At 35.9% G+C, this 24,085-nt stretch overlaps 1 protein-coding gene across 8 annotated transcripts in view; it reads right to left on the bottom strand.

Annotated features, from left to right (window-relative positions):
- Positions 1–274: 274 nt before the first annotated feature.
- LOC128858082 (uncharacterized protein DDB_G0284459) overlaps positions 275–24,085 on the bottom strand; it is a 73,544-nt gene continuing 49,733 nt past the window's right edge. For 7 of the 8 annotated variants that reach the window (XM_054094026.1, XM_054094033.1, XM_054094027.1 and 4 more), the window contains 4 exons: positions 5,617–6,993; positions 1,505–1,712; positions 1,252–1,401; positions 275–1,167 (listed from right to left, as the gene is read on the bottom strand). In XM_054094026.1, the coding sequence (XP_053950001.1) occupies positions 1,096–1,167; positions 1,252–1,401; positions 1,505–1,712; positions 5,617–6,993 (1,807 nt within the window). In that variant the 3' untranslated portion in view covers positions 275–1,095. Of the gene's footprint in view, positions 1,168–1,251; positions 1,402–1,504; positions 1,713–5,447; positions 5,543–5,616; positions 6,994–24,085 lie in introns of those variants that run through there. The other variant, XM_054094034.1, reaches the window with a different exon arrangement.

The raw sequence follows: 24,085 nt of genomic DNA, 5'->3' as shown, positions 1-24,085 counted from the left end.
TCAACACACAAATATGCGCCTATACTCGTACGTATGTACGTACCCTGGATATCTTTAATTGACACTTCTATATGCATATATGTATGCGTGTATGTACATATGTATGTACAAACATGTACAATGAAATTTGTTGAATGCCAACAATTCTCCATTGACGATGTTGCCTTAAATGCTATGAATTCGGTTGAAATTATTTTGACATCCTTTAGCGCGGCACGGCCTTTAGAAAGCCAAGCCAAAATTGTAAAACTAATATAAAGAAAATGCAAGTAAGTGTACGTATGTATGTTTGTATGTATGTAAGGTTTAATTTAACAGTATAATACATGCAAAAAATATATTTTTTGTTTACATATGCTTACATTTAACTAACATTATGCCACTAACACTGTGTGTATATAAATTTAAAAGTAATTTTGTTTAATATAGTAATTCGCGTTTTTTTTTTTCTTTTTGTTATTGGTTTTGTTCTTTTTTTCTTTCTTTCTCTCTTTAATAACAATCAATAAAATAGTATAAAGGCAGATATGCTTAATTAACTAAACTGAAAATGCTGAGATTTCAATGGAGGAATAAAAGAAAAGAATAACATAAAAAGCAACTTTTTTCCAACTAGATTTCTATTTTACATTTAAAGCCAATGAAATTGAAAATAAAATAAAAAAAAAACAACTTTTTTCCAATTAGATTTCTATTTTACATTCAAAGCCAATGAAATTGAAAATAAAATAAAAAAAAAACAACTTTTTCCAACTAGATTTCTATTTTACATTTAAAGCCAATGAAAGTGAAATAATTTGCGAAGTTAAAGTAAAATAATTAAAACGAGCATGGAATTATTTGATCAGGCTGTAATGCAAGTCTCCACTAAGCATGCGAAATTAATGATGCAGTGAAGAGGACGTCACATTTCGTATGCAAGCAGTTTGTAACTATCGTTTTTCGGCCTGCATGCAAATTTATTTGTTTTTGTTTTTTGTTTGAAAGGAATTTTGTCATAGGATTATCACAAGACGGCTACTCTAAGACGTCTTCTCTTCTACCACTACCAAACTACACCGTCCGACGCCCAGAAATGCATCTCAGTCTGTTTTCTTAAAAGAGAAATTTCTTCTTTTTCTTTTTCAATTTCTGCTTGTCCATACCCAACTCGGATTCGTCAGCATCCTGTAATAGTTAAAAGAGTAGAAAACAAAAACAAAAAATATCATTAGAAACTTTCCGTAAAAACATCATTGCAAGCTAACAAACCTTGTCCGCATCAATTTTCTTGCTTTTGCTCAGCTTTTTTGATTCCTTTTGTTTCTTTTTCTCCTTCTTGGACAGCTTCGCTGTGATTTTTCTCGAATCGGTATCCTCTTCACGCTGCGCTGTATGCATTTCTAAGCGTTGTTTAATACTCTGTATAAATGAAAAGTTAAATCAAATTATTCAAATTTGCACCACAAAGTATAATATTTACGAATCAAAACAAAATGGGAATTCTACATTAACCCAAACTTACCAAATCTTCTTCGGCTTCACGCAATCGATCCATTTCCAGACACTCCACCACCTCATTCCGCAATTGCACCACCTCCACCAGACGAGCAATGAGCGTCTCTTCGCGCGCTTTATCGGAATCGGTTTTATTGCGTTCCGGCTGTGCCATTAGCACTCGTATTTCGTACTCCAAATCGGCCTGTTCCTGCTCCAAGCGATGCTGGCGACGACTGTTGAAGGGCAGATAAAAATGGTGATTTCAATTAAAACTTAATTCATTTATGCTTCTATGTGAAGGTAAGTGAAGATGCTCTACACCACTTGCCGATGTGAGAGTACAAAAAGTAAGGCCGCCCTTGCCTGCGATGCAATTGATATTTTGCTAGAAGATCGGGCAGCTTGCTTGCATTTACATTGATGGATCAATACATAGCCATGGTTTAATCGGCCTAAATCAAATTTGTGCTCATTCAATATAATACAAGGTGGCGCAAAATTAATCACCCTAACGGAAGATTTATAATTTTTGCAAATTACGTCATATGACAGTCACAACAGTCACACAAACAAACAACCAATGGGAGCGCGTAAAAGATTTCCATCACTCAAAATATTTTTTTTTTTAATTACGAAAAAGTTATTTGAAAACAAAATTGGATGATTAATTTTGTGCCACCTTATACGAGGTGCGTTCTAAAGTACTCAAACATAAACATATTTAGTAGTACGCCCATCTGTTTGCTCTGTCTCGGAAGTTAGCTTCCTATCCTCTGTGGTGCTAAAGAGAATTGAACGAATAGAGGTGATGCTACTGCACCGAAGTGACAGGCATGAAATAGCATCGAACAAAGAGCTAATAGTAATAGTAAGTTTTGTTTTGAATTTCGTACGCCTTGAACGAAACATTTCCATTGATGAACCAAATTTATTCTGTCACAGCGCTCATAACTGGTATAGGCGTTTTAGATATGGTACTGAGCTCATAGATCATCAATAACACTGTAAGAAAAAAAAAAACTTTTCCAAAAAAAAAAAAACAAAAAATACAATGTTCCAGCAATGGATTCTGGTAGAGGGGAGCAAACAAAACAAAAAAAAAAAAAATAATATACAAAAAAATTAAATAATATAATAAAATACCAAACCAATCATTTCACTAAATACTAAAGAAATTAACCCTCACACATTTTCTATTTCGACGTATTTTTGGCGTTTAAGTCGATTATTAAGCTTTGGTGTTTTAAGAGGCTTATGATAGAATTTTATGGCAAATATTTTTGTTCCACATTTTCACCCGTTATATCCCTCTGTTATGAACAATTTTTGCACTTTCACAAAAAAGAAACAAACAAAACGACTCATCTATAAAGGAGTTAGAGGGTTAAAATGTACCAGAAAATTGTTACCCGTAATTTTTTACATAAAACAGATGAAGTCATCATACATCTAAAATGTAAGTAGCACATAATTTCTTATAACGTTTTAACATAAAAATGCACAAAAGGCGAGAATTTTGATGCCTTGAAAAAATGTTTAGTTACTAGCTTACAAATCGTCGATACACGTAGAGTTTTTTTTTTGTTCTCTCTGCCAGAATCTATCGTCGGAACCTTCCTATTCCCATTTTGTGTTATACTAGATAAAGGGCAAAATGCCGGGCGCGACTTCAGTTAATATCAGCGAAGGCTCTGAACGAAGGCGCTTCAAAGTATTGCGCATTTCAAGAAGTCAAATAAAAATCGGTATTCAGCCGAACAATTCTAGATTATATATAATTGGCGCTTACATCTTGTTTTTTTGTGTGATTGTCCGAGCTCCTCCTCCTACTTGTGGCGTGCGTCTTGATGTTGTTTCAGAAATGTAGGGACCTACAATTTTAAGCTGACTCCGAACGGCAGATATTTTTATGAGGAGCTTTTTCATGGCAAAAATACACTCGGGGGTGTGATATTGCCTGCCGAGGGGCGACCGCTATTAGAAAAAAAACGTTTTCTTCATTTCGGTGTTTCACGGAGATTCGAACTTACATTTTCCGAATTCCGAATGGTAGTCACGCACCAACCCATTTGACTACAGAGGTGGCGCGACCGATTCTGGATTATGCAGCGCTTATTTGGTTGCCGAGTAGTAATATAGTAGCAGCACGCTTTAAATGAATCTACTGACCAGTCAGAATAGGACACTAAGGTACACGGCACAATGGGATGCCTTCTGATGTAAAACTGTGAAGTTACTCAAGAAACAACATCGCCGAAAATTCACTGTTGTACCTGGCGGGATATCGAGGAGCCTTGAGCGACATTTATCGTGAGGCCATTACCATCTTTACTAAGGTTTCTCTTTTTAATCAGTCGCTATCAGTAACCATTTCAGGGAAAGAACTTCAGCTTATACGTGAAACCTGAGTTGTTCTGTGTCGATTAGTTTAGAGATATTGCTGAGGCTCAAGCCAACCTACCAAGAATTTATCCCGATTTACACAATGAATGTGCAGCTTAAGGAAAAATTGCGCATGACACTAATCATTTAACAAGTTGCCGCCCCCTCAAACAAACTCATCACAACATCACTTTGACTTTGGTCCGCCATCAACGAAACAGCTCTTTTATTGGCCCCGCCGTAAGTAAGGTTGGCACCGACAGGGACGCTGATGGCTAACATGCGCAGGATTTGGTAATCTTCTGTAACAATTTATTTTGATGTTTTGGCATTCATTTGGAATACCGAACGTGTCGACTTCGCGAACTCGTCGAAGGATTATTCACAAAGACTCGCATTTTCACGGTCCCCATTCTTCGATTGCAGCTGTTTTTGTATCATAAGTATGTCTTTTGATATTCTCGTTAAAATGCGTTTATCAATGAATGTAAGCAAGGGTTTTGTGAACGTAGAAGCCATTTAACAAGTTTGTACCGACCCCCGATTCCAGCTGACGATCTAAGGGAAGTGGACATAAAATAATACCACTGGTATCGCGTTATTGAGTTAAGGGGTAGGGTTTTTAGGGTAAAAAAAAATCGATTTTGGTTTATTTGAGAAAATGAATGTGCATAATCTCAAGAATGTTCTGTCCAAATTTTAAGTCAATCGGTGCAAAACTCACAAAGTTAGAGCATTATAACCGTTGGCTGCTCCGACTCGGCTACCTGCTATGGTCGAACTTTAAATCGATTTTCTGGAAAACGACGTTTTTCAAGTCGGTGGACACTTTTTCTCTGAATCTACTCAACCGATCTTCCTGAAATTTTGTACACACTTTCTTTACATAATTACCGAGGTAACGCTGGGAGGTTTTTTCTTTTTTTCAATTTTTATTTATTTTACAATAAACAATATTATGCGATTTATCGCTAAACATCGCACTTCTACTTCAAATGTTAAAAAAAATTGAAAAAAAAATTTTTTTTAATAAAAACTCGACAGGGTTACCTCGGACAATTGATTACCTAATGAAAACTCTTTGATTTTTTGATTTCAGATGATCCAATGCTGGGAAAAACTGTCCACGGCAAATTGCCTTTTTTTCGAGACGTCTGCGTAGATCTGCTGTCAACGGCTCAATTTTGTATATTTTCTTGTGAAAATTTTTGAAAATATTTTTGAAATATGAGTTTACAGTATACTAATTGGATAAATAAATTTACATGAATCATCTTTCCAAAAAAAATTCATAAATAAGTGCATATTTTTAGTGGAATTAACCCTACCCCCCCCTTAAAATCGGACGTTTTTGGAATAAAATATAGTAAATCGATTCGGTGTTTGTGGTTCTCTTTTAACAAAAAAAGTACTGTTTACTTAGGAACGCACCTCGTTAGAGTTTTTGTTAAAAAAAAAAGCTATTGTACTCTACGCATCTATGGATGTTTTTCTCTCTTTCATCGGACGCAAGGCAAAGGATCTCGTGGTGTAGGGCACAGGCATTCTATTCACTAAATAGTTAATTGATAGGAGTCAAATTTTACCAGCATTCTGAATGAATTGTTTGCACTCTTAATTTGTTTAATTCTTTTGATTGCTTGACTGATTTAATTTCATTTTGATCAAATTAACTATTGCTCTATTGATAAAAATATTGTGGGATTAGTGGGATTAATATCAAGCATACTGATTGTACTATTCAATAATACTTACAGATACATTAGCTCGGCTTGTCGGCGAAACAGCTCGTTCTTCTCGTTGACCAGCTCGAACAATTGCAGTATTAGATCTTCCACTTCTTTCGAATTTTGCACATTTTCCCCTCCACTAGTTGATGCTTTCCGGCCGTCCGGCGTATCCTCTGTCGAGCTATTTGCGCCCAATAGCTCACCATTTTGCCCCTCGCAACGATCGCGTATCATTTTCTCCAATATAACACCCTGCTTTTCGAGACCCTGCTGCTGGACTTCAATGATCTCCAGCTCATGGCGAATCTCTTGCAATGGCAACATCTGCAACACTTTGCGTGGTGGTATCGGCAATGCCGGTGCCGGTCCTTTGCGCCGTTTCCACTTGCCGTGCGCAGATTTATTATATGGCGTTGACGAGATGTCGCAATCTTCTGTACCGGACGATGCTGATATTTGTGATTGTCGATTGCGATTTTGCGCCTCTTTGTTGTCCTTTAACTTCTCGAGCTGCCGATCGTGTAGACTATCGAACAGTGGATTCGATTCGCGCGTCGGTGTCTCCATGCTGGGTGGTACGATGACACGCCGATACACGACATTCGACTCTTCCTGTTCGCTATAACGCAACAACTGCTGCTTTTGCTTGGCGTCATCGCACGTTCCGCTGCCGCCACCATTGGCATCAGCGCTGCCCACATCAGCGTCATGTTCGTCTTCCAGCAGGCTAGCATCGAGCGGTATGATGCGACGTGAGCTACGACGACTCGACGTTAAGTCCTCATCGTCGAAACTTGTCAACTTTATGCTGTCTATTGACAACTGCTTACCCTCCAACAAAGCTTTCTCTTCGTCGGATAACTTCGAGTCGGATGTATCGCCTTGCAGAGGGTAATTAAATGAGTTTTTTGGCGCCGTGTCATTTGTGTGATGTTGTTGTGGCTGTTGTTCCAATGCTAGCAAACTAGGATCGAGTCGTGCAGGTTTTGGTGGCGCTGGTGCGGGACGTTTTTTGCGACTTAACTTTGGTGTGCCTACCGTACTCGAACTGGGTGTAGAGGCTTTCGAGCTGTCGGTTTGCCGATCAGAGTTCGCAGGTGGCGGTGTGGATGCAGGGAACAGCTCCTTGGCGAGCTGCGCAGGTGGTTGAGGTGCTTTGCGCGTTTTGCGAGAACGTATGGTGCCACCGGCGGACGAGGAAAAAGAGTTGTTGGAGCCACGTGCATCTGTGTTGCGTTGCAGACTTTGTGGTGTGTTGTGGTAGCTGGCGTTGGTACTGCCGAGCGAATTGGCGCTGCCATAGAAATCGCTAGAATTTTGTAGAATGTACGATGAGGCGGATTTTTCAGATTTACTGCTGAGGCGAGGCGTGGGTTCCGGTGTGGGATTTTGTGATAGTGATCTAAGTTTGTGCGGTGGTATATATTTGTATTTTAGCATTTTATTTAATTGATTATTTAATTGGTGGTGCGAGAGTGCTGTGTCTATATTGCTGTCGACATTTTAAATGGATTTATGTGTAAAAAATTATGGCTTGTATTTTGTATGACCAGCTTTTTCCGACAACTTAATTCAATTATTTGTTTCGCAAAACTTATTTGATTTTTTCACAGTTCTTGCTTGGACTAGCCACAACGCCCTACTGACTCTTTATTGGCGCTAACGACTAAATCTAACTTTCATTCGGTTGGTCTGTGGCCAAACTTCAATGCCAATTTCATTGTACGACAAGTGAATACCAACTGCTCTCAAACCATGGCGAAAATATAAAAGAAATATAAGCGAAAGCTGAACGGGCATACATTTTTTGTTATTTTCGGACTAGACTCGGTAGCTAAACTGGCTTTTGACAGTATTGTTTTGCAAGAACCTTTTTTAAAGGAAATTTTAGTAAAGTGCTCATCACTCAATTCTTTAGTGGCCAGCTATGTACACTTGTGTTCACAATATTAGCAGCGCGACAAATTGCAAAGTTTTGACTATTTGTTTATATTCCGTTTAACTTTTTTTATGTTTTTAATTGAAGTTCATTTCCAACGAAATTTCAAACTTTTTAGTCAGAATTTTTAGAAGACTTTCGGATATGTAGGTAGGTGCGTAAAAAAATTCAACAAATTTTCAGAAAAATGTCATTTCTTTTTAATCACAATTTTTTGCGCAGTATGCAGTTTAGGGCGGGTCGATTTAAAAATCGCACATTGCTCTGTGAAAATCGTATTCTAGGGATCAGAATAAGACACTTTGCCGAAGGAACCATACCTCTAAAACGAATTCTGATGTCCCCCAATTTGGGTCGAACAAAAAATCCCACTTTGACCCATTTAGAGTGCTCCAATCGAATCCAAATGTATGACCCACCCCCACTAACTTTGAACGGCTGATCCACCCATACCAGTGGCACACCCCCTGGAACTCCCATAGGGGGTTCCCCATACAATCATTTCAAAATATCACCATTTTTGGCCTTTACATGAGAAAAGAAACTAAAAAGTTCGACCCAAATTGGGGGACATCAGAATTCGTTTTAGAGGTATGGTTCTTTCGGCAAAGTTTCTTATTTTGATCCCTAGAATATGATTTTCACAGAGCAATGTGCGATTTTTTTTCCTCCCCACAAATCGACCCGGCCGCAGTGGTATGCAGTTGTATATCCAATTCAATTTTAGTATGATAATGTCAGTTTAAAGTGACTGAAAATTCGCATTGACTTTTGAAAAAAAATTTTGTGGACCGTCATGCATTTTTTTCCATATAATGAATGCACGAAAATTTTTATAGAAAAAGCACAAAACCGCCAGTAAAAACAATTGTCAAAAATCAACGCGATTTTTGAACCACTTTAAACTGCACTTTTTATACCAAAATTGAATTGGCTATACAACTACAATACATACTACGCTAAAAATTGTGATCAAATAGGAAAAAAATTGTTCTAAAAATTTGTTGAATTTTTTTTAATTTTTGTACAAAGCTCTCAACTTTGAGTCATATGGATTTTATTGTAGTTTGAAATATCATTTAAAAAAAAAATTTAAATATGATATAAAAATAAATAATTATTCATTTATTTCCTCTACATCACGCTGCTATTATTGTGAGCGCAGACTTATGTTTGTATGTAAACAAAAAAGTAAAAAAGTAAAAAAAACTTTATGGTGGATCAAAATCAAACAGCTCTCGAACAAGAAAAGCGCGGAACTCAAAAAGGTCTACAAGTGTCTTTATTGTAACCACGGTTCGTTGACCACACGCATGCAAAAAAGAAAACAAAGCACACACATGCATACATATGAAGGTACCCTGTAGGAAAAACCTGAAAAAGTATTGCTGGCACAATTTCGCCAAATGTGAACCAGTTATTCAATTGCTCACGTTGAAAGTGGCGACATCTGTGAGCAGAGAACAAAACCAGGCAGAAAATTATACGAAAAGAAACGACCAACTGTTTTCTTATTCGAGAGTTGCGACATCTGCTTGCAGAGAGCGAGAGCGTCAAAGCAGAAAGTAGACGTAAAGAGTTGGACAATAGATTCGAACAATGGTGCAATTGGGGATGTAAATTGGGTGTATTAAATTTTTAAATTGAAGTTTACTTGGCCAATCAATGGGACTTAAGATAGAACCCGAAGAATTTTGCGTCAATGTCCTTATACTGAGTATTGTGACTAATGGGGAATGGGCGACACATTTATTTCTCGCAGATAGGCGTAATTTGTTGAAATTAACATTGGTTGGAGACATAACGAGATTTATAGAATTTGAATTATTGTTTTTTGAGTTTGACAGCTCGCATAACATCGGTGTTGCTTCACAAATTTAGCTCATGGCTAAACAAAAATGTCAACAAAAGACAAAATAATACAAAATCGGCGTTTTTTCCTCAAACAAATGGACTGAAGCATACTTAATACACGATGAGCATTTTTACGGAGAAATCAAATTTTCACTTCGGCGGTTATGTCAACAAACAGAATTGTAATGTAACACTTGAAGGTCGAAAAATTCACCATGTTTTTATAGAGAAGCCGAAGTATACACGAGTGATTGCTTGGTGCTGATTTTGAAGTACAATTTTTGTTTTTTTAATGAGTCAAATCTGACCGATTTATTGTTTCCCAAAAAGCAGGATGACCTAGGCGACATTTGGTTTCACACATCTCACCTCACATTTGATTTTTTACGCACTGCCTTCGAAAGCCGAATAATCTGAGGTAAGGATGATATCAATTAGCCTTCTAGAAGCAGTTGCGATTTGACTCCCTTAGACTATATTTTGTGAGAAGCACTCACTGATCTTCTTCAGATTTCGGCTTCCCGACAACTATGGTGTTTTTCCGGCTGAAATGATGGCAATAATAAAAGCCGCTACTCCGGGTGAAGTGTGAAGCGATACAGGGAGATCATGTAGAGCATTAAGACTGGTAGCCAGGCGGCGTTAAAGTCCCTCACAAAGCAATCGACAACCTCCAAGGTTACCATGAAATCCTACACTCCTCTTAACGAGACGGCTGAGTCATTTCACTTAAACGTAGCATGGGTTCCTCGTCATTGTGGCAGGTGGGGCTACTGAACTAGCGAGACTCAGCAACTAATAGGTCTATTTATAAGTTCGTGCGGTTTTACAACAGATGGCGTAACTTGATTATTATTCCATCGATCCACATTTCCAAACATTCATTGGAGAGCTACTGTCGTAAGGCACAAACGTCAGTATAAGTTTTTTATTTGAAGCGTAAACAACAATATTTTTACCACACTTGAAAATGTCGAATTTCGTGCCAAATAATGTGTTTTTGCGGGGAATTCTTCTTCATTATTTTAATATGAAGAAAAAAGCAGCCGAAAGTCATCGTATCTTGGTGGAAGTTTATGGTGAGCATGCTCTATCTGAGCGAACGTGCCAGAAGTGGTTTGCACGCTTTAAAAGTGGTGATTTTGGCTTGGAAGACGAAGAACGCGAGGGTGCGCCGCCAAAGTTCATGGATACCGAATTGGAGGAATTGCTCGATCAAGATCCGGCTCAAACGCAAGAAGAGGTTGCAAAAACTTTGGGAGTTGATCAATCAACCATTTCCAAACGTTTAAAAGCCATGGGAATGATCCGAAAGGTAGGCCATTGGGTGCCGTATGAATTGAAGCCAAGAGACGTTGAACGCCGTTTTATGGCATGCGAACAACTGCTTCAACGGCACAAAAGAAAGGGTTTTTTGCATCGAATTGTGACTGGCGATGAAAAGTGGGTCCATTACGACAATCCAAAACGTCGGGCAACGTATGGATACCCTGGCCATGCTTCAACATCGACGTCGGCGCAGAATATTCATGGCCTGAAGGTTATGCGGTGTATCTGGTGGGACCAGCCGGGTGTTGTGTATTATGAGCTACTGAAACCGAATGAAACGATTACGGGGGATGTCTACCGACGACAATTGATGCGTTTGAGCCGAGCACTGCGAGAAAAACGGCCGCAATACGCCGATAGACACGACAAAGTTATTTTGCAACATGACAATGCTCGGCCACATGTTGCACAAGTGGTCAAAACATACTTAGAAACGCTCAAATGGGATGTCCTACCCCACCCGCCGTATAGTCCAGACCTTGCGCCATCCGATTACTATCTCTTCCGATCGATGCAACATGGCCTGGCTGACCAGCACTTCCGTAATTACGATGAAGTCAAAAAATGGATCGATTCGTGGATTGCGGCAAAACCGACCGAATTTTTCACAAAGGGAATCCGTGAATTGCCAGAAAGATGGGAAAAAGTAGTAGTAAGCGATGGACAATATTTTGAATATTAAATTTGTAACCATTTTACGTCAATAAAGTTTCAAATTTCGAAAAAAAACCGCACGAACTTATTCATAGTCCTATTAGTTGACTAATGAGTGCGCAGACAATGACATAGACAGACCCTTACACACTTGTAAGCTACTTATTTTTCAGAAAATTATAAGAGCAGCGAATGAAATCATCTATAAAATCGCCCGACAATTGTGGTCGACTCTGAATGCTAAGCGCACAGAATCTTTGCTAGGCCAAAATAGGCACAGTCTTAACACTCTAACATCCGTTATAATGGGGCACTGCCTAATGGACAGACATACTCAGAGAATGAGCGTGCAACCACATGACTTCAACAGAAGTTGTCTAAGTGAGGAAGAAGCGATCTCACACCTCCTGTGCCATTGACCTGCTCTATACTGATGAAGATTCCCATTTTAGGTAGTCAATTTTTAATGAATTGGAAGATCTCAGTACTGTAGAAATCATGGATATTCTAAAATTTTTGAAAGGAGCACACTCGTTTGTGCGTTCCATAGTGGAAAACCGCTTCGACCTAACCTAACTTTACTAAAAAATGTTACGGCAACTATGTATTTTAAATACAATTCAAGAGTTGCAGCACTTGAAGTAGAAGTTGCTATTCAAGAAGTAGAAGTTGATATTCGTGAAATAAGTGCCGAAACTAGCGAAAATGTGCTGAGAAATAGAGCTGACATAATTGGCTGCTGCAAAGCTAGCGACGGCGGCCGCCGTAGCAGAATGGGTTTGTGCGTGAGTACCATTCGGAATTCTCGGTGAAACACCAAAATTAAGAAAAAGTGTTTTCTAATAGCGGTCGCCCCTCGGCTGGCAATGGCAAACCTCCGAGTGTATTTCTGCCATGAAAAAGCTCCTCATAAAAAATATTTGCCATTCGGAGTCGGCTTGAAACTGTAGGCCCATTTGTGGAACAACATCAAGACGCACACAACAAATAGGAGGAGGAGCTCGGCCAAACACCCAAAAAGGGTGTACGCGCCAATTATTGTATATATATATATATAAAGCCAGCGATGGAAGTGGTGTACTCTATTTAATGACAAAAATTACCCCTTTGAATAAAAAATAAAAATACACTTAGAAATATTCATGCTTCAGCGGCGGACAAGAAACCTTTCATGTAAAAGCCAGCTGCTACTTACATATTTTTATAGATAAAAACAATGGAAGCAGCTTAATCATTTCACTAGAAGCGCATCAGTTCGACACCTGTGCATTTTCCTGCAGGGTAGATACACCCAAACAAATGCTTGCACACACATACGCATATGTAAAGTGCTGGACTAAACCTTAAATGTTTTTATTTTATTTTTTATTTTTTTATTAAATTACCCATTCAATGCAGTAAAATTCACTGAATTCACTCAAACAACTCACTCATTCCTTTATGAATTCATTTGCATACAGAGTATAATGCATGAAAAAAGTAGACCTGCTTCAGCCAAGCCAAGTAGCAATAAATGCAACGCAAAACACGTCCATCGTCCAACGTTCAACGTCCAAGCCATCGAGGTCTCTGCGTTACATAAATGGAAAAATGTGAATAATAGCGGCACATTTCTACAGTTAGATTATGACACACATCAAGTAAAAATGGGCAAATTAAATGGCACAAAAGCTGCGCATGCGTGCTAACTATCTACAACAAAAACCATTTGATAAGTACAGAGAATATGAAAATTCATGTGAGTCCATAGAAAGCAGTAGTGTGGATCACTTCTCCAGCAAATGTCACTGTGAACTAATTGGGCAATTGAAGTGTTGAGTTTTTGTTTTTTTTTTTCTTGTTCGGTGAAAAAGTGCGATCGCGATATTTCGACAGTGCGCGCTTAGAAGTTTGGACAATGACAAAAAATTGTTAATTTCAACGAGAGCCAGGTGTGTGGCACAGAAAAAAATTCCCACATATGTACTAATGCTTCATATGCATGCATATATAGATTAGCTTTCAACTTGCGAAAAGTAGCCACATCCACTAGCCATTCGCTTCTATTACATAAATAATGAACGTGAGATATTTTTTTTTAAGATTGAGTTTAGCGACGCCACCTGTCAAAGTTTGAGAAACTAATGTATATTAGGGTCTTCACATCGAGTTCATGAACTAAATCTTAGGGAACTGCAAAACAGCACTAACTAATACGAGTAATACTACCGCCTAATAGTGGCCACCGACTAACGACCACCTAGTAATTAGTACTCTCATATAAAAAGATAGGAATATAAAGAGCTAGGGAGTTATATAAAATACTCTCGTATAAAAGTTTGGTATTTTCTGGCATAATACTACATAAACCGTTTTCACTTATAAACTTTATTTGTTCCTTTTTCAGTGAGGTTAAAAATAGTGAGTCTCAACACATGAAATTTATTCTCGTTGAATGCCGTATAAATTTATACAATTGCCCCAAAAAATCCTGCTACCGATTGGTGTAAAGAAATATTGAAGAAATTCAGCCACAGTGGTTCAAAGCACGACTACTCGTATGCCATCGTAATAGGTCACGTATCTTGCATCTATGCATGTGAGCCGAAAACAAAACAAAAATGGACAGTTTGGGTGCTCTAAGACGAGATTGATCCAACAAAAGTTGTTCGCGGAAGAAACACTTCAAAGCAAATGGTTGCTTGTTTCAGAAGTATTCGGAAAATCTGGGCATGTCGACACTGTACCATTAGAGAAACTTACGAGTAAAATAGTCAATTCTGAGTGGTACACAACCAACCATTTGGTTGCCGGAAGTTTTCGGAGAATTAAGGAGAATCAACCGCTGAAGACGAATTATCTCTCCACAAAACTATGCAAGCTCTCGATTCAAAAATAAAATGGGAGGTCAGCGTTTTTCAACGACTGAAGCAACGGCTTGAAGCCTTTATAAGCAGCTCGTTTTGGAGTTATCCCCTTCTGAGTGGCAAAAGAGCTTTGAAAATTGGTTCAAGCGAATGCAGAAGTGTATTGACTTCCAAGTAAAATATTTTGAAAAACAATGAAGCCATTTTCAATACTATTTTATTGTGCTTTCATTATTGAGTGCAAGATATAAAAGGCAACCCTCATATTCAGATGCATAACTACATACTATATACTCGTATGCACATAAAAAGAAGCAATCTTCTAAAAAAACTTAATAATAAAAATTAAAAAAAAAAAGTTTCAGCAAATTTTTCTAAAATTTTTTGCATCGTGGGAACTAAGTTTCCATAGATATAAACGACGAAGTAGTGTTAGCGAATTGTACAATTAACTGCAATCAAAAGATGATCGAGCCTGGAGCAAAGCTCGACCAAGTTATTTCTTAATTGGTTATTGAACTTGAACTTTAATATTGAACTTGTTTTTATACGGCTTTAGAAAAATTAGTGACAATGTAAAACGTACTTAGTTCGAGTAATAAATGAACTGAACAACTGCGTACGAGATGTGGTTTTAACAACACACTGATGCTGAATTTTCTCGAACTTCATGAGCGGATTAACAGTATATCCACTTTTATGGGCAACTGTATATGTAGGTAGGTATTCTGAATTGCCTGCTGTGTAATGAGCAGGTTACCTTTTCGTGTACTCTTTGAGTAAACTATCTTATAAGCTCTTCGTCAGAAAGTACGAACCTGCTCAGTGTGCAAAAGTGACGCACACACTGACTGCTTTTGAGAATTTGAATATCGAGAATGTGACCAAGAAGCAGAAAAATCATTCAAGTGTAACTCAATTGAGACTGACCTAAACATTTTGGGCTAACTTAAAGAGAAAGATATATGAGATGGACTCATAGATTAAAAACAGAATTGTTTAATTTTAAAGATTAAAAGGGAGGAAACGAAAATCCAAACAACGGATATGCAGCAGGGCGCGATGCGCAAGATTGCCTAAAGTATAAAGAAAAGTAATTGATATGGGATACTTGAATTACATATATAAATAAAAAATAAAAAAATATGTATAAAAAAATATTTTGCTTTCTGAGAATTTAGGGGAAGTTTAATTTTTTTTTTCAAGTATATACAAACAGCCGTCAATGGTCGGTTTGAATCATTGCGATAATTTCTTTGTTAGGATTTTTGAATGTGAATATACAGTGCCGGTCAATATAATAGCACCAGCTGCAATATTCTGATTCGAAAGATGTAAGCATTTCACCTGTTTACTATTTTATTTTTTGGAGTGTAAAAAACAGTTACAGTTTTTACCATTATTATATTATTATCTTATCATTTTGTGCAGTTAATAAAATAGCACCGGTAGGCTTTATTAATTTTGTTTTGCAAAATTTTGTGAAAAAAGTGAAAATGGAAGGTAATAAAATTTTTTTTACATACTTTCTATAAAATCGTGTAATAATATTATAAAAATTGTATAGTTATGTGTCGCGGAAAGCATTGTTCCCCTGAAAAACGTGGAGTAATAAAAAAATTTGTGTCCAAGAGTAAATCGTATTCCCAAATAAGGGAATTAATTGCTGGGCTGTTCCAATAAAATGATAATAAACGCTCTAAGATATGAGCAAAAAGTTGAATCCCGTGGTAGCGTGGAAGCGAGTTTTGTCACCCTTAATAGTAAAACGGTTAGTACGGACGACTAAAGCAAATGCCTTTATGACAGCCACAAAGCTCAAAAAAACATTGGATGTGCCGGCAAGCGTGGAAACTATTCGCCGCAGACTTCGAGACAACAGCCTCAATGCCTGTAGTCCTCGAACAGTGCCGCTCCTTTCCTCTAAGCATGTTGCTAAACGGATATCTTTTGCTAAAGCACATCTAAATTGGCCAAAGGAAAAGTGAAGAAATGTGCTATGGACTGACGAGTCCAAAATTGTACTTTTTGGTGGAAAGGGTGCCAGATGTTTTGTCCGTAGGCCACCTAACAGCGAAGGTCATAGTATTATGGTATAGGGGTTGCTTCTCATTTCAAGGTGTGGGTCCTATATATTGGATCAAAACCATTGTGGATTCATCGGTTTACGTAAAAATCCTTGATAAAATTATGCTGCCGTATGCTTCCTACGAAATGTCGCTGGTGTTGGTCTTCCAGCAAGACAATGACCCCAAACACACCAGCAAAATGGCAAAAAAAAATGGTTCAACAATATCTCTATCAATGTAATGGAGTGGCCCGCACAGTTCCCAGATTTGAACCCTATCGAAAATCTGTGTACGGACATAAGGAAGGGTGTATCTACAATTAAACCAACAAGCGTTGAAGGGCTCTGGGAGGCTGTGCAAAAAATTTGGAGTTCCATCAAAGTTGAAAGATGTAATCATTTAGTGGATTCCATGGGAAGGCGTTGTACCGCGGCAATACAATTAATTTATCCACAAGATATCTGAGTGAAATTTTTTATTTAATTTAACAAAGACCACTAACTTTCGTTAAAAATGAACTGAAGTGCTATTATTTTGACTGTGTAGTTCTCAAGTTTTTTGTTTAAATTAATTAGCATATTATAAGCTGTTGAAAAAAACCAAATAATGTTTTATGATAATAAACCATTAACATCAAAGAATTTATTATTTTGCTTTGAGTTGAATCGGCACAACAGTTAAACAGATGTAAACGGAGTCAGTATAAATTTGTGCGTGGGGCTATTATATTGACCGCAGCTGTACATAGGAATAGACTTGCATATGTACATACATACATATGTACGGATATTGAAAATTTTCAATCAAATTTTCGAGGCGATTAATTTGACAAGCAAAGCAATTACCATTTAAGTACCAAACAATAGATGGAGGTAGAAGTAATCACGAGGCGAAACTCAGAACTGCCAGTCATGGCAAGAATACACGTGCAAACATACAATAGGTATATAATACAAGGTGGCGCAAAATTAATAATCGAATTTTGATTTTAAATAACTTTTTTACTAAATAATAAAAAAAATATTTTGAGTGATGTTAAACTTTTACGAGCTCAATTACTTGTCTGTTTGTATACTACATATGATTGATGTACAAGGTCATTTACGAAAATGTTAAATCTTTCGATTGGGTGCTTAATTTTGGGCCACCTTGTCTCATATGCACATATATGTATCATATGTGCACGCCCACTAAAATTCAAAAATAAACAAGTGTGTGGGTGCATATACATACCCATTTTTGTATATGTTTGAATGTGTGCGTGGAATAAGTTATATTACTAAATATGCACGCCCGCAATGCTTATTTAGAATTACATTAAATTTGTTTAAAAAAATCACAAAATTAAGTAGAAAATGCGATTTGGCTGCGGAAGCCAGGCCAATACTTGGAAAATCGAGTTAAGAACAGCACTTTGGCAGACAGCTGAGTTTGACAACTGAAATGGGTGACAAGTAAAAATAACATGCACACACACACATATGCATACATACCTACACATACATAAAGACATGAGTTCATACAAATTTGAGAGTGCGCCAGACAAAAACAACAGAGAAAAACAAAACGCGCCAAGTGTGTAAGATTGCGAAAGCGTAGTGGGCTTTCGAAAAGGTGTGAGTAAAAAACAAAAAAAAAAAACTACAAACGCCAAAACATCTTTACTTGCTGCGCTTAGCGGCTTAGTAGACATGTATGTATGTATGTAAGCACGTAAGCACAGAAGCAGTCTCAATGTCCATCCACGGGTGTGTATGGCTGTGTATGCGTGTGAAACATTGCTGGCAATGAGCACAAATTGCAAGTAAGAAGCGCCTGACAGGCTTGTGCGCATGCGTTAAATACGTTGACACACTTTTGAAGTTGTCAATTCACGCACTAGATTGACATTTTCTAGAATCACTAATTCAGTTGAAAGCGAAAAACAGAAAATGTTCAAAATCATGAAAACACACATTTATATGGGGCAATCGGAAAACTGGTCAAGTATTTTTGCCTCATTTTCACTGCTACAAACAAGTACATCTGAATGTTGTGTGTTCTTTGATGCAAAGCCGCAAATATCAACTGGCTCAATGAATGCATATCGTATTAGGGTGTGCCACATTTCTAGATTTACATATTTTCTTAATTTTTTTTACTTTCAATTTAAAAGAAATTTGTGATTAAATGAGCAATTGCTTTTGTTAAAATTTTGATTGTATGGCACAACTTCTGCAAGGGCGACACAAACAAAAGCTGGCGATTCATACTGAGCAACAAAAAAGATATACAGTTACATACTGTGAGCGTCAAATGAAAGTCTGCACCACATTTTGATAAGTTTAGACTAACTTTTTTTGTGTTATTTCAGTTATGTTTTTATAAAATTAAAAGAAATAGAAACTTTTTTTCAGAATTTTTGGATACATTTCTGGTATGCAGTATTACAGAACATTTTGAGGTATATGCTGAGCTGCTCCTCCAATTTGTGGTGTGCGCCGTCATATTTTTCCACAAATGGAGGACCTTATAGTTTTTGTTTTTTAAATATATTCCTTTTTTAATATATATACCTTCAAAGAAAAAAAAAAAATGCGACATTTAAAACGACTAAAAAATTAAAGAAATTAAAAAAAGTTAAGAAATTAAAAATTTTGTTTTTTAAATTAAAAAAAAAGCAATATTTTTTAAGAAATTATAATTTTTTTTAAGAAATTAAAATTTTTTTTTAAGAATTTAAAAATTTTGTATTTTAAATTTTAAAATTTTCTCATTAAATTTTAATATTATAGGTATATTTATATGGCGCCAATATTAATAGTATATTTTAACGATATTGCGTCGAAGAGTATTCAATTTCTTTTTACCAAATTTTATCAATATGTAAAAAATTCTAATTCGATTTTTCAGATTTGTTTTTGGATATGCAGTTTACGAAACCCATAAATAGAGTAGATTTCGAAAATATCTATCAAGACTTTTAAAAGTTTTTAAAACAACAACAATTTAAGCGAAATTTTCAAAATGTTCCTTCAGTGAGACCAAAATTTAAACACAAAATTTATTTTTATTTTTTTCTGAGAAAAAAACTTTGCTACCTGGTTTTTTCTGCTACCAATAGAAAAAAATTGAACAAGTCAGTCACTGAAAATAGTATTTTAAAATTATATGCATATCAGCACCGTGTACTGAAATTATCTTCATTGAAGCGTATTAATACTGGTATAGTTCATTCTAAACAAAAAAAAAGCTTTAAAAAAAAAAAATTCGAGATTCAACTAATTTTCATCAAAATTAAAAACTTTTTAATCACAATTTTTTAGAAAAATTTCATGTTTCAGTTTTATAGCCTATTGAATTTTGGTACAATAAAGTGCAAGTTTGAAGTGACTATACATTTTTTTGGTGTTTCCATTTATTTTGTATTTGTTAGAAGATTAATCACACAGAATTAATTTATTTTGCCAAATATTTTTTATCCACTTTAAAGTAATCTCTAGAAAAAACGCATTTATATGAACATTCTTTCCAGCTCTCGAAATTTGGTTCTGGTTTGTAAAAAAAAAACTTGGCAAAAAATGATATTCAGAAAATGAGAGCCAAAAGCTTCTTGAAGGCCTTGCCATACTCCAATAAATCTCAGAATTAACTAAAGAATAATAAAAAACATGAAAACAGCCACTGCATTTTCGACCTTTCCAGATAGACGCGGAACATACCCATGAACTTTTTGCAAAAAACCTATGCTTACTGATTTAATTTTAGCTTTACATTTATGAAACTTAAACACGCCTCATTTTAACAGCGGAATATTCGAATTTTCGATCTGGAGAGCGATGCGCTACCCTAATGTGCACATGCTTGTATGATTATGTATGCATGATGTGCGAAGTACGATTGTAAACTCTGTGCTATAAAAAGTTCTAAGCTACATTCTCAGCGCCGCGTACCATTTAAAAAGTCACGTAAACAATCTACGAACAAATTTGTGATATTTTTTAAATACACGTACACACATATTATCTACATATGTATGTGTGATTGTAAAGGTTGTCTTTAAATTTGGTTAATTCCTTTTCTATAAATTTTTAATAAAAATTTAGTATATTCTTTAACAAAAGCCATATGAATTAAAGTTCCAAACCTTGCACGAAATTCTGGAAATTCATCGAAATTTCTTTAAAATTTCTAAATTTTTAATAAGAATTTTTAGAAAAATTTTAAGTGTGCAGTACTATAGCCCATTAAATCGCCCATTGATTTTTCACAATTTTTTATTGATACTATTGTGCATTTTCTTCCAAATAAACACACTTTTTATATGGAGGAAAACCTCAACTTCATAGGCAAAAAAAATTGTTCAAAATCAACGCGATTTTTAAGACTCCTGAAACCTTTACTTTATTATACAAAAATTTAAAGGGCATATTCAAGCGTTTCTTAAACACTTTTATTAAAAAGTTGGAAATTTTGATGAAAACTTGATAAATTGATTCTGAATTTTGTGCAAAGTTTGGCACTCCAACTCAAATGGCTTCTGTGTAAAAGATGAACTATACTTTTATTGCAAATTAGGAAAATAATGTTTCAAATAACTGCCAGAACTACCAGCAGTGATCCTCAGGCAACCTAAATTAATTAATTAAAAAAAATTGTTTTTTTCCGACTGTCTCCTAAAACACCCTATACCACAAGCGTATGTTGAAAATTCTACTTAGTCACACTAAAATGTTTTTAAGGTAATTGTGCCACTGCCAACAATAGCAGCAACTCCAAAAGCAAATAAAACACCAAACGTGCGTGCATACAGAAAGAAATTTTTCCAACCGTAAGTGGACAGTGACAATGAAAATATAAGACCGTTTGATGCTAAGGAGAAAAAAACGCAAGACTAAAAAGGAAACAGAAAACAAGGCATGACATTGCATTACTCCAATTGTAGGCTTGTCACCAGAGTATACCTGTATGGATTTACCTGCGTGCGCATGAGAGTAAGTATTTTTTATTGTAGTATTTTTTACAGAATCATTCAAAACTGAATAGGAAGTAAATGCGGGCAATAAAAAATCACCAAACAAGTGGGTTGGTTGTTCAACGAAGTCAAGTGAATAATAGGAAAATGCTAATGAGCGGGGATAGTATGACAAAAGAAAAGGTTTCGTAGGTACAACGAACTTTGAATTACGACATACTTTGGGTGGTCCTAGTCGAAGATACAAAATCTGTTCATTAAAAAACCAAAAAAAAAAAAAATTGTGCTGCCAATGGGAAAGATACAGGCAAGTGTTGATTTCGAGAGCCTTGGTGTTAGTAGTTTCGAATATTGAATAACCAAAAAATATATGCGTACAAACAACCCGCGACAAAACGACAGAACGTCAACATTTTGACCAGTTTTGATTATTTTTTATTTATCTTCTTTTGAATTTTCATAATTTTGCCATAAAAGTATAGCTTCTTGTCTCACAAAAAAAAAGAAGAAAAAAAATACTCCCATTTTTTTATAAGAATTTCTAGCAAGATTTCTGGTATGAAGTTGTATTGCTTATTAAATTTTAGGACAATAAAGTATAAGCTTGAAATCGCTCAAAAATCCCATTGATTTTTTATAAATTTTTTCCTCCATGGGCTTGCATATTTTCACCATAGTTTTCCAATTAGAAACTGGTGGATTGGAAGAAAAATGATGAGAAATTTTTTGAATTTTAGACAATGAGCTGTACCTTTTGAAAAAAAAAAAAAAAACATAACATAAATAAAATAAAAGAAGAAAACTAGTAAAAGTTGCTCCAAATGTATGCTATCTGTAGTGCAGTAAACAACCAATGGGGGTTTCAATATACCCTATGATCAAAAAGTACCGGGAAGGTGATGTTGCCTAATTTTTTCGATTGGCAAGGCGTAGTGCACCATGAGTACCTTCCATCGGTCCAGAATATTATTTATCTGTTTTGAAGCGTTTGAAAGATGCTGTACGTCGCAAACGGCCGGAAATATGGGCAAAAAATTCTTGGATTTTGCATGATGGTAACGCGCCATCGCACCGAGTTCAAACTGTGCTGCATTATTTGAACAAACACCAAGTAAATAACATCGTGCAAGCACCGTACTTGTTTTCCAAGTTGAAGTTACCACATCGTGGAAAGAGATTTCAGTCGATAGAGGAAATCAAAGATAATGCGACGAAGAAGCTGGCGACCATCCCTTCGTCGGCCTACCAGGGGTGCATGGAGGGCTGGCATAAACGTTGGAACATGTGTTGCTGCAGACGGGTCATATTTTGAAGGAGATAAAATAAATTTGCCTGAAATTTAACTCTGTTTTGTTTTATTTAAACATTTCCGGTACTTTCTGAGCATAGGGTATATACTCGTATAGTTTGATGATATAAAAAGTTTGACAAATCATCATTGATGGTTATACTTGTCGACAATGTTTACAATTTGTTTAGAATGAAAGCAATCATATACCACCATTATTTAGTCAGGTATATAAGTATATATAGGCCTACATACATGAATTCTCGCAATATAGCAAAATAGAAACCCTTATCTTAACATTTGATTGTTTTTATATTTGTAAAACTCATTTACAGAATGAGTCTTGAAGAATATGAATTCTTCATTTTATGAGGGCATAAATTATTAACCACACTGTGTGACAAAATGGAACAAAAACAAAAAACAAACAGAAGAATTCGATATAGCAATCATGAAAGAGGAAGAGCAAAACAAATGTTATGATGATGTCACGATCATATGTCACGTCAAATCCAAATAAAAGGATAAATTAACACAAACATTTAATGCGAAGATTTTTAACCCTCCTAAGGGACTCCAAAAAAAGACAAAGAAAATGCAACTAATTTTTATATTTTCGCAGTATTCGTTGGTCTCCTTAAACAAATATGGGCAATGTAGGCTATTTTATTGGAGAAGATAGTGAGTACGATAGGTTTAATAGTGTTGGAGACAAACTAATGGTGTCCATTTTCCGCTATCGCACATTGTTTCCTTCTGAAAAGACCCATACTGAAATTTTTCGGGGTATACTTTTGTTGAAGATGTTACACCTCCATCGACCCTACATACTTAATATTGTTCAGTTTTTTTTAAATAAGAGTCAAAATGGCCTACGCGGATAAAAAAATATTGGGTTAAAATATTCCACAAAAATATGTGCCATTAAATTTTATTATAGACTCGTAAAAACGATTTTAATGGCAAATATAGTTTTACATGATTTATTTCAAATAATTTTGATCAATTTGAGACCAAATTAGGAAAGCTTCATAACACTGCAAAAACAAAACAACATCGTGATGTTCAGGGACCAAATAACAGGTGGTCCAATATTCTTTTTCTTTCACAATTGTTATACTGCATTCTTGGTCTGTTTTTTGTGCTGCTGTCCAGTGTTATAATCGAAATCTCTGTATTGAAAAGAGTGATAAAAAAAAATAAAATAAAAAAGCACTAAAATACAGTAAAACAGCAGTTTTTCGGAGTAATTTTGGATGTATTTCTCTAAATTTAAAAAGCGTTTATGCAAAGCAATAATGGGTGATTCACTCTGGCCAGCCTAGTTTTAGCATTTCCTTGACGGTTGTCCGCATTTTGTTTACATAAGGAATCAATGAGAATTTTGAGCTACTTCAAACTGTTTGGTTATACAAAAATTAAATGGGCTATAAAATTGCGTACCCATCTTCTTTTTTAGTTCTGATTAAAAATTTTGGAACTTTCTAAAACTTCTTCTGAAATTTGAAATTTGGATTGTTATGGCCTTGGAGTGAGCACACTTTTTTAGAATGAAATATAT

This window comes from Anastrepha ludens, chromosome 3 (assembly GCF_028408465.1).
Source record: "Anastrepha ludens isolate Willacy chromosome 3, idAnaLude1.1, whole genome shotgun sequence".
NCBI lineage: Eukaryota > Metazoa > Arthropoda > Insecta > Diptera > Tephritidae > Anastrepha > Anastrepha ludens.
Note: the sequence above shows the minus strand (reverse complement) of the source record. Positions and strands in the feature narration are given on the sequence as shown.